This window comes from Eptesicus fuscus, chromosome 15 (genome assembly GCF_027574615.1).
Source record: "Eptesicus fuscus isolate TK198812 chromosome 15, DD_ASM_mEF_20220401, whole genome shotgun sequence".
In the NCBI taxonomy this organism is placed as follows: Eukaryota; Metazoa; Chordata; class Mammalia; order Chiroptera; family Vespertilionidae; genus Eptesicus; species Eptesicus fuscus.
Window position 1 is genome coordinate 21328317 of NC_072487.1, and position 11096 is coordinate 21339412.

At 44.7% G+C, this 11096-nt stretch overlaps 1 protein-coding gene across 1 annotated transcript; it reads right to left on the minus strand.

Annotated features, from left to right (window-relative positions):
• Positions 1-4851: 4851 nt before the first annotated feature.
• On the minus strand, positions 4852-10351 carry LOC129151642 (spermatogenesis-associated protein 31D1-like). Its single transcript, XM_054727224.1, has 4 exons — positions 10189-10351; positions 9380-9425; positions 8768-8828; positions 4852-8496 (listed from the first exon to the last, which is right to left on the minus strand). Exon 4 carries the CDS (start codon positions 8394-8396, stop codon positions 4902-4904), a length of 3495 nt encoding a protein of 1164 aa, XP_054583199.1. The 5' UTR covers positions 8397-8496; positions 8768-8828; positions 9380-9425; positions 10189-10351; the 3' UTR covers positions 4852-4901.
• Positions 10352-11096: the final 745 nt, after the last annotated feature.

Consider the following 11096-nt stretch of genomic DNA (forward strand, 5'->3'; position numbering starts at 1 on the left):
GAGAGGGAGGGAGGCAAAGGATACCTGGCAAGGGGGCATCAGTCCATCAAGATGGGAATTTAGCTCTCTCACAATAAGGGAGTGTCATTCTGTTGAGGTTGGGAAGAAAACCTCTTTCCATAGAAAATAAGAAGGAAAAAGGAAAGGAGAATGTGAAAGGTTTTTTTTTAAGTGTTTTGTTGAAAATTCCCCATCTCATGGCTTCTTGCTCCTCTGTGAACAGTGGTCCAGCATATCTGTTGATCAAGTGGAGATGGCCTCAGTTTGAGGAAAGTGAGATTTGCCATGGATTTGAGCAGCTTTGGGGAGAGAATAGACAAAGGAAACATGGAACTAAGCTCCATTTGTTTTGTTCACATATTAGTAAGCATGAGAGCATTATTTGTGGAATGAATGAATGATTTCCAGGTAGTTCCTTGGAACCAGTAGAATCAATTGTGAGATCTAATCCAATAGTGATCAGTTACTTATAGGAAGACATTTCTGGAAAAGCACAGAGTTGAAATTTTGCCAGACAGGAAGGATTCAAGGGGACTGGAAGGGGCCCATTGTAGTGGAGCTTTTTAAGTGTTAGTCACTAGATAGACCATCAAGTCTACCTTAGTAAGGGAGGAAGCCAAGAGCTTTGTGGATTGACAGGGAGTGGGAAAATGAATGACCTGGAATTGAAAAATTAACAATGGGTATCTATGCTGGAAGGATAGGAAGGATAGGGGTAAAAGGTCAGATTATATTATTCCTGAGGCAGAGATGTTCCTGGTAATAAGGTCTGCAGTGTGGCAGTGACTGCACTGGAGCAGAAGTAAAGGACACTCAGATGAGATGGTGTAGGAACTGGGAGGCTGCGTTATTGGCTGCTTGTCCATGTGGATGTTAGAACCCTCCGCTGCCTGCTCACCTCTTCACATTCCCTGCGTTGGGTTCCATTCCACCTTTAGATCCTTTTTGTTCTGCATTTTTCTGTGATCCCTAGCTTCAGACATTGTAAGGCCAATGGCATAACTCTGGACAAGATACTAGTGTGGTAGTGAGAGGGGCTCTGTTGTTTTGTTGTTGTTTTGCTTTTTCTCTTTACACTCAGGATTCACAAGGCTTACTGGGAAAGCTACCTGAAGTGCTCACGAGGACGCTCATTTCATTTTTGTGTTTCAGTCTGTACAAGTGGATTTGCCTTTCCGCCAGACTATTATAGAAAGGGTGGGTATGTGTGCAGATTTGCCTCCCCCCACTCCCACCCCACTCCCAAAAAATATTCCATGGAAGTCCATGGTGAGTCCTCAGATATCTGTAAACCTGGTGCATAGTCTAGAACGCACCTCTGGTTCATGAGCTGAAGGTGTTCTGGGGGAGATTATAGCTCCACTAACACCAGGCCTTTTTGGTGCGAGGCATCAGTGTGCCGTGCGGTGCTCTGACCAGCCTCAGCAGGTGGAGCTTAGGTCACTTAGAGGAAGCTGGGAGCAAGAGAGTTCCCAATGAGGGGCTGATGAGGCATAAACCTTTGTTTCACCAGCAAGGTTATTTTTCCCCCTCTTCATTTGTTCTTACTTTCTCACTCACTTTAAGGCATCTTTTCCTTACTTTCAGCTTTATTTTACCTGGGAGGTAAGTGGCTGCCTGGTTAACATTGCTACCACTGATATCTGAGTAGTGCTTTTGCTCAGCAAAAGTAAATATAAAATAAAAATCATCAATCCCTCAGCCTGAAGAAATGCCCAGAGATGGGAACCCCTTCCCCAAGGTGACGTTCAGTAGGCATACTTCAGCGTCAAGGTTAAAGTATGCTTTTACAACATGTTAACATGACCCATAAGAAAGATTTTTGAGCAGTCTATGCTGTTCTTAGTCCTTACCCCAACCAGCCCAACATTCACTGCAGCAATATCCCCCAAACACTCCCATTTGTGGGGTTCACCCACCTGTGGGATCATCTGATCACTGATTCTAAATAATGATTAAGCCATTGTCTCTTTTTCACTGGTATTTTCTGAAAAAATATACCCACTCTGGCCTGTTTTGCTCAGTGATGAGAGTATTGGCCTATGGGCTGAAAGGTCTTGGGTTTGATTCCTGGTATGTACCTTGGTTGCAGGCTCCCCAGTCCTGGTAGGGGCACACACAGGAGGCAACCAATCAATGTGTTTCTCTCACGTCAATGTTTATCTCTCTTACTTTCTCCACCCCTCCACCCTCCCTTCCAGTCTCTCCAGAAATTAATGGAGAAATATCCTCAGGTCTTATAATATATATATAATAATATATATATTATTGTACCAGGCCATGCATTGCTATGGCTCAGACTGGTTAAATGAAAAAGAAAGAAAAGAGAAAGCACATGTTTCTAATATGTTTAATTTCACAATGCTTGTGGGTATACAATATTTTTTGTTGTTCCATTGTCTGTGCAGATATAGCGATTGTCTGGTTTGCCTACTCTAGAACATGCAACATATAATTGTCCTTGTGAGAAGCAATCTCTGTCTAGATCTAAACCACACAATTCTAAAGATTGGCCCTGAGCTTTGTTGATGGTGATTGCAAACGCCAATCGAATGGGGAATTGCAATCTCTTAAATTGAAATGGCATATCTGTTGGAATCATAGGAATGTGAAGAATGAGGACATCTTCACCTTTGAAAGGTCCTGTCAAGATTGTTGCTTCTACGACGTTGCTCATTAATTTTTTTACTGCAAGCCATGTGCCGTTGCAAAGCTTTGGCTGGTTGATATTTCGCAACATGATAATTGGCACGCTGATTTTCAATTGCAGTACGTGCGGTGGCATCCCTGGCAGATCAAGTGAATTCAAAAATTCTGTTGGATAATTAACTGTTTCATCTGTTTCCACAACAGTGTCGACGGACTTGTATGTTACTGCCTCGCTTTGAATGTTAGACTGAAGAATATTGTTAAGTTCGTAGACGTCTTTGTTCTTGGCCAATGGTGATTCTTATAATTGGTTTGAATATTGGGAAATACTTTTTCAACCAATTCTTCTTTTGATGTCACTTTATGAGGCAATGAAATTCGTCCTGAGGTCAGATCAACTGGCACCTTTCCGTTCCCAATTTCCAGCAATTGATGTGAGAATATCTCAGCTGATCGATCGTTTTGCAGCTGGACACGCATATTTGTAGTTAATTTTAACGTCTTTATGTGTCGCCACAAAGTAGAGTATTTCAGGCAAGCATTTATTTTGTCCGCTGGTTCGATTGAGGAATTACAAGTGATGTTTGCCTAAAATCTCCTGCAAGCAATATTAATGTGTTCCCAAATGGTCTGATGTTTCCACACAAATCTTTCAATGATTGATCAAGAGTCTCGAGCGATTTTTTGTGCACCATTGTGCATTCATCCCAAACAATAAGTTTGCATTTCTGCAATAGTTTTGCCATGCCGGATGTTTTGGAAATGTTGCACGTGGGAGTTTCAATGAATTGCATGTTCAATGGCAATTACAAAGCGGAATGAGCAGTTCTCCACCTGGTAGCAATGTCGCAGCTATTCCGGACAACGCAAGAGCTAAGGTTATGTCATTTTGGGATCGAATTGCTGCCAGAATCAATCTAATTAGGAACGTTTTACCAGTTCCTCCTGGCGCATCTAAGAAGATTTCTCCAACCCCGTTATTGACAGTTTGCATTACTTGATCATAAATGCCTTTTTGCTCAAGCGTTAGCTTAGGAATATTTGATTGCACATACGACAAAAGATCACCCATGTTGTAATTTTGTTCACGACGCAATTCTACATCGAACAAAGCAGCAGCAGATCTATTCGGTGATGGCATTCCCAACTGATTGAGAACTTTGTTCGAGATTTCTAAGCACAAATCTTCAGTCATTATCAACATTGAAATGGAATAGTAAAATTGGAAAATTGGAAATCTTAAATGGATCGTAAATCAAAAACATTGAAATGGAATCGTAAAATATTTAGTATAGCGTGTGTTGCTTTTACATAAAACAGATGGCACTGTTTTTCAAAAAAAGCATGTTTTTACCTGTCACAGGTGTGACATCTATATAATAGTAGGTATAAGGTATACAAAAACATGCGCATATTCGGATGCAACGTTGTGTCAAAATTTCAAAGCAATCGGTGAAGAACTTTCGAAGATTTAAGATTTTGAACAAATGAACATTTACATTTTTATTTATATAGAAGATATATATATATAAATTAGATATTAATAATACAATATATAGACATTATATATATATATATATATATATATATATATATATATATCCTTGATCTTCAGATGTGGAAGGCCTGTGTTCCCTACTGCCTCAAAGGACATAAAGCATTCCCTGAAGGGGAAGGTGTGGGCTGCTATCCATGTTCATTAAGGTTAAGCTATGAGGTAAGAGACAGAGCCCATCTCCTCAAACTTTATCGGAGAGGAAGTGGGCTTTGGGGGAGGGCACATGATACATATTTCTCAACAAGAGCTCCAGGGAATGGTCACTTTTGTGTGTGTGTGTGTGTGTGTGTGTGTGTGTGTGTGTTTTTAATATACATATATTTATTTATTTCAGAGAGGAAATGAGAGGGAGATAGAAAAATCTATGATGAGAGAGACTCATTGATCAGCTGCCTTCTGCATGCCCTCCCACTGGGGATCAAGCCTGCAACCCGGGCATGTGCCCTTGACTGGAATCAAACCTGGGACCCTTCAGTCCACAGGCTGATGCTCTATCCACTGAGCCAAACCAGCGAGGGCAGGAAATGGTCACTTTTGGAAGCCAAAGGAAGCAATCAGTAGGAGCTGAACTTTCTTTCCCTAAGCATAAGCCCTGAGAAACCCTAAACCCATGCCCCCATCACAGGACACAGAGAAGACATCACTATTATAAAAACATTTATTAGGCAAGTCAATATTCCCCACAAGGAAGGAATTATTTGGGGGCGGGAAATGTTTTCCCCTGGAAATTCTGGAGAAGCATTGTGTGTCTAAATCGTGGAGGCTGATCTCTGAACACAGTGCCTCCAGCAGTGGTGAGAACAGCAGGAGGCCTCTTGGCAGCTTGAGGCCTGCAGGTGGGGCTTGGATGGGGCACAGTCCCCCTGAGGGGCACAGATTGAGGGTGCTTCTGACATATTTGCTGGGGCTTTAATGTCACAACGTTTTCGGGGTGTTTGTCCTCATTTCTGGTATGTCTACTACAGGTAGAGCCCTGGCCAGCCAAGATAGCTGCGTGGCGGCCGGACATGGCATTTGTCACTTCATAGGAGGGAGTTCTGCGGTGGAAAGGACTCCCCTGGCCTGGCTCTGCCTGGGCCTGCACTGCTCCCTTCTGCACAGGTTTCCCAGACTGCGCTGCAGAGGGAAGGGGCTCTTGAGGGCAGGTGGTAACTCCTGCATGCTGACACCCCAGTTTCTCTTTTGAGAACTTCCCAATGTTTGACATGACATGTGCTGTCCCAGTAAAGGCAGCTGTGCTTTTAACTGGGCCTCTGCTCTGTGCAGATGATAGGGGGATGCCCTTTTCCTGGGGGGATTCTGGCATTTTCCACTTTATTCCAGGCTGAAGCCGTTGAAAAAAGCTCTTCATTTTACTTAGGAAATGGCTATCTGCCTTGCCCACAAGTGAGGAGGGAGGGAGAGGTGGTGGCACCTGTCCCTTCTGTGATAGGGTCTGGGGAGACTTGCTCCCATGCATGTCCTCTAAAACTGTATCCTGAGAAGGAAATCTCTTCCCTCCAGGTTGGGAAATTCTCACTCGTGCGTCTCCTCCACCAAGCTCTACTGATTTGGAGCCTGTAGGCTTTGGGGGAGGGCGCATGATATCTTTCTTTACAGCTGGTGGGAAATTCTGATCCTGGCAGGACCTTAATGGATGCCTTGGAAGCCAAGGTTCCTGCTGCTTCTCCATACTGACTGTGCTGTCCTTCGAATGGACATGCAGCACCTGGGGCACTCCTGCATCCGCACTGGAGACATCCTGAGCAGGAGTCGGGGAGGCTCTGTAAGTCAAGCTGTCTGAGTCATGGGACATGTCCCTGGGTGGGCCTTGGGCCTGACTATACTTCTTCTCTAACTTCAACTTTAACTCAGCCATTACTTGCGTTTTAAGTTCTGATAAGTCAGGAGCTTGAACTGATAAAATAGATGGTGCGTTTTCAGTGGTCACAGTAGTTTCTCTGTTTATTCTTTGGGAGATTCCTGGCTTGCTGGTTGTCAAGACGCCACTAGTTTCGGGTTGAAGAGCATTGAGCCCCTCAGCCCTGACTGTCTCCCTGGACATGGTAGATATGAAAGCAGGTTCTGATTTCTCCCTGTTTGCACCCTGTTGTATTTCTGCTCTGTCATTAGAATTCACACTGTTATTCTTTGTCTCCTGTCTGGTCCCTGCTCTCCTTGCAGGCATCTTTGGGGGTTGAATGTTGGCCATCAAAGAATGTATCTGACTTTTTTTGTCACTAATGGTGTTTGTGACAGGTAGTTTGGTTTTCAAAAATTTCTGGATTTCCTCTGAGAGTGTGCGTTGGATATCAGCAGGTGAATGTCCTTTCTTGCCCACAAGTGAGGTGGCAGGGAGAGGAAAATTCAGGTCGTCAGCTGAACTTTCTATTCCCACTTTGTCCCCAAGAAGAGATCCAGAGCTTCCTCTCAGGGGCATGAAGGCCCCAGATTTGGTGTTTACCTTGGAAATCTGTTTGGTTGAGGAAGAAGAGTTGGGATTGATCGAAGAATGGGATGAAGTATCTTTCGATTTGAAGCGCTCTTTGGATTCAAAGACTTTGGTGGGAAGGCCTGACATCCTCATCTGAAACTTGGGAATGTGGGATTTCTGCATCTGCTGTGCAGCACACTCAAGCAAGGGAAGCTCCTGGGATGTGTCCAGGCGGTAGTCCCCACCCACCGATGATGGCAAACTTCTTTGCTCTAATTCGGGGTGGGATTTTACAGGATTCTGCTTGATAGAGGGCTGTGAACTGTGCATAGTCCCAGGAAGCTTACCCTCACTGATTTTCTCAAACGTTTTCTTCAAATGTACTTTCCAGACATTTTCCAGTGTTACACTATACTCGGAAAACATTGAGTTTTCTCTTGACAGGCTCTTCACCTCAGAGCCACTTCCCACATCCTTACCTGAAGAGGTCTTTGAATCACTCAACAGATGAACTTTTGGATCATTCTCTTGACTGTGTCCCTCATCCTTCCCTTTATTCTCCACTAGTTGAAACCTTTCTGAGCTCCTCTCATAGGAGCTTCCTGGTTGGCTCAATCCAACATTTGGATTTTCACTACTCTGGTCCTTATCCACAGAGACCCAGGAGAGGCCAGAACTGCTCTTTGACTCAGGTATGCCTGAGCAATTGCTCAGAGGCTTCATCAGTGACAGAGACCCATGGGTCCTGCAGGGCTGGTTCTTGTATGGTTGGATGAGCCTCTTTCTAAGATGATGCTCAAATTCCTCTCGAAATTCGCTGCTGATAGGAAACTCTACAGGATCGAAGGAGGTTGCAACATGGGCCTTAGAACTTTGAACCACAGAGGTTAAACCCCACAAACTTTCCTGTTCCTTCTGCAACACATTGCATTCCAGGTGTTCAGTTTCAGATGAGGTGAGACATTCTGATTCATTCTTGGGTCTGTGGAAATACACTTCACAGATCTTATTCTGGGTAATGGGACTGGATGGTAGGATTGGGAGTGGGGATTGAAGGTGGGCCTGGGGTTGTATCTGAGTGAGATGTAAGTGCTGGGATTGAGGCAAGGGTTGAGGTTCGACCTCAGGCAAGGATGGAGGTAGTAAGTAAGGAAGTCCTGGGGATTCTTGGCCTGTGAAGGCATTTGAGATGCTATTGAAGAAGATTGAATAGTCACCTGAGGCATGGACAGCAGAGGATAAAGACTCACTGTGCAGAGATGGAAGACCCCAGAAAAGCTGGGTAAGTTTTTGCTTTAAATGGTCCTCCCAGGACTTAGGATGTAAGTACTGCTGGGCCGAGTCATGCTCATCAGGGCTGAGAAATAAGAGGTGTCTAGGATCTATAAATTTGGCTGCAGGGTCTGCCCCAAAAGAGGTTTTTGTAGAATGGAGGGCCAGAAACCCTTGATGGAAATCATATTGCGTCAAGGTCGAAGAGAACAAGTCTTTGGGTTGGGGTGAGGAATGGTGCACTGGCTCTGGAGGCAGAGTTTGACCTGGTGGTGAAGGTGACAGAAAGTCACCCAAGGGGGTCATTGAGTTATAGGAGAGAACAGAGGGAGGTGGTGGGGAAGGCTCAGGCAGAGGAGTTGTTATTAGGTCTCCTGCAGGGACTGTTGAGAAGGCAGATGACTGATTGAATGATGGCTCAGTCACCGGAGCTGTCACAGGAGCTGTGAAAGCCACAGGGGCCACAGAGGGAGTAGACTTTTCCAGGGCCTCTGAGAGCACCATCTGATTAATTTCAGCAGCTGCATTATTACACACCTCACAGGAGGGGTCTGGACATAAAAGTTGGCGAAAGCGGGTGATGTCATAATTCTGTCCCAGGGGGCTGCAGGAGACAGGAGATAAAAAGATGTAGCCAGGACCAGAACAAGGAAAAGAGTACCTACTGGCCTGGTGAGGGTGGGACACCTGAAGCCTGCTGCCCCTTCACATTGCTCCACATCCATGACTTCACAATGCACTCATCCCAAGGCATTCACTCTCATTCCCATTCCTATGGCAACCCCTCCCATGACTAGGGAAGACTCCACTGAATCCATGGAAATGCATAGAACACGCTAAACAGAGCTCAGGAAGAAGGGGGAAAGACTAGTTACCTTTTCAGAAAAGAAATCAGCTCCCTTTCCTCCTCCACTTTGCTGTGGTAATATCTCGAACCTGGGAACCAGGAGAGTGAGTTACATGTAATGAAGGTAGACACATAGGCATTACACATGAGGCCCTTTATGGGAGACCATTGAGATATTAGACTCTGAAAGACCCAAGAATTAGTACATGAGGTCAAATGGTCAATGATAATATTAATAAGGTCCCCATATGTATGTTGCTTCATTTATAAAATAATCGCATTTGATGCTCAAAACCACTCTGTGAAGCAGAGGGGTCAATGGTTAAAACAAAGAGGAATGTGATCATCCTGAAGCCAAAGCACTTTCTCAATGTCAGGAGATAGAACTTCTGACTATCGACATCTATTGCACAATACCCATGGCCCATGTCCATCACTGCTTCTTACCCAGGGACAGCAGAGCAGGGAATCTGAGCAGTATCTCAGGCTCTGTCTTTCCAGGAGCCTCTCCGCTGAGGGCTCTGTTTCCTGACAGGGGCTGTGTCTACCAACTGACAGAGATCATGGACCTGGTACCTCATGGAAAGGAGAGAGGAAGGATCACCCTTGGGGAGCTCAGGTGGAAAAGGCAGAACCTTACCTTCCTGTGTCCCACCTTTCCTTCTCCTCTTGGCTCTGCTCTGATGCTGAGAACAAAAAGGAAAGAATGAGTGACTGGGACTCATTTCTCTCCTCCTCTTCCTAGGAAACTTAGACATATACTATCTAAGAATAATGTCTCTCTGAGCCATTCAAATACATTTTAACTGATAGAACTTTGTGTTCCTTTTACCATTTTTAAAGCTTTAAAATGTTTTTAATTTTTCCTTTTTGAAAAACTCAAAGAAGGACTTTGTTTATGGGGTCCACACTTGGTTTTCTCAGAGGTCCTCTGCTCAAGGTCGGCATATAATCTGAGACCTACCGTCCATCTCTGTTCCCTCAGACAGGACCCAGTAACTTTGATGGTGCTCAGGCTGCAGCCTCGGCTCACTCAGAGGCTCAGCAATGCTCTGCTTTCAGGCCAACACAAAGGCTTGGTTAAGTGATGCCTGACAGAGCAGTATGGCTCAGGATGAAGTTCTGGTTAACTCTGATGTCCTACAGAGATTCCCAAGTCTCTAAATGACTGGATCCAGGATGAGGGAATCACTGTGTTTGGAGCCAGAAACCTGTCACCACACCCAGATGGTCTGTGAGCTTCACATGGAAACCTGAGTTCTCCCTGAACCCCTAGCCCTGCCTGGTCTCTTCCCCTGGAAGAGTGATGTTCTGTTCTCTCCTCAGACGTCCCATCTTCAGTGTCTCTCTGACTCAACCAAACTCATTCAGAAATGTGGGAATCGAAATGGCAACAACAATAAAGAACTCTGTTGGGGCTCCACTGAACTCTCACTCGGGGTTCCTTACTTTTTGAGTCTGTTCATTTTCCCGGAAGTTTGGAATTCCCACGAAGAAAACAAAGAAGAGGAGAAACAACCACAACACCAAGATGGAAATTTGGTTGAGGTTATTATATAAAAATTCTGAGCCAAAGCTCAGATAATGCTCTGGTGGGCTATTCAGAAATAGATCGAGTCCCATTTTCTGAGCAAGAGTCCAAGCTCAGACTCGTGACTTTATAGCCAGGCCTGCATCACAGAGCATTGTGGAGTCACAAAGGGTTTCTGAGAGTGGGGGCAGGTATAGCTTCCAGAGAGTGAGTCCCAAGCCCCTCCCCACAACCAGCCCAGCACATTCCCTCCACCTCTCTTGGGCCTCTAGGTCCGGCTCCCCTACTCTCCTATCCTGTTTTCCAATTTGCCTTTTAACATATCTTATATTTACCTTAATGAATGCTCTGCTTGTTTCACCTGTAACCCAGATATTAGCTGGGTCCCCCTTTAATGTTTGGAGACCTTGACTTTGGTCTCACCAGGTCCACTACCTTGCAAGTCTGAAATACTCCCTGGAAATTTTGCTTTTACCCAGACATTTACACTGAGGATCCTATATGTCCTCAAATACACAAAGCCAGGTACAGAACTTAAAGTTCTTTTAGACTTACTTGTGGATGGTAAAGAGCAAATTTTAGTTTTTTTTCAGTAAGTTATAAATAAATAATAAAGTTTAAAATATTATTCCTCCCAGGAATACATCTCACATATTTTACATATACCCAACCCCTAAGTTCTGCTATAAAGCTTTCCACAGGACATTTCAGGCTGCCATGGAGGTGGCTGAGTTGGTGTGTGGCAGAGTGTGATCCCCACACAACCCCACGACTTCTCAGTTGAGGTACATCCCCACACAGAAGTCCGGTCCCAGATTTCAGGCTG

Coding starts and splice junctions, on each gene's coding strand:
- LOC129151642 (XM_054727224.1), bottom strand. CDS start 8,396: ATGGTGCTCTCAGAGGCCCTGGAAAAGTCTACTCCCTCTGTGGCCCCT.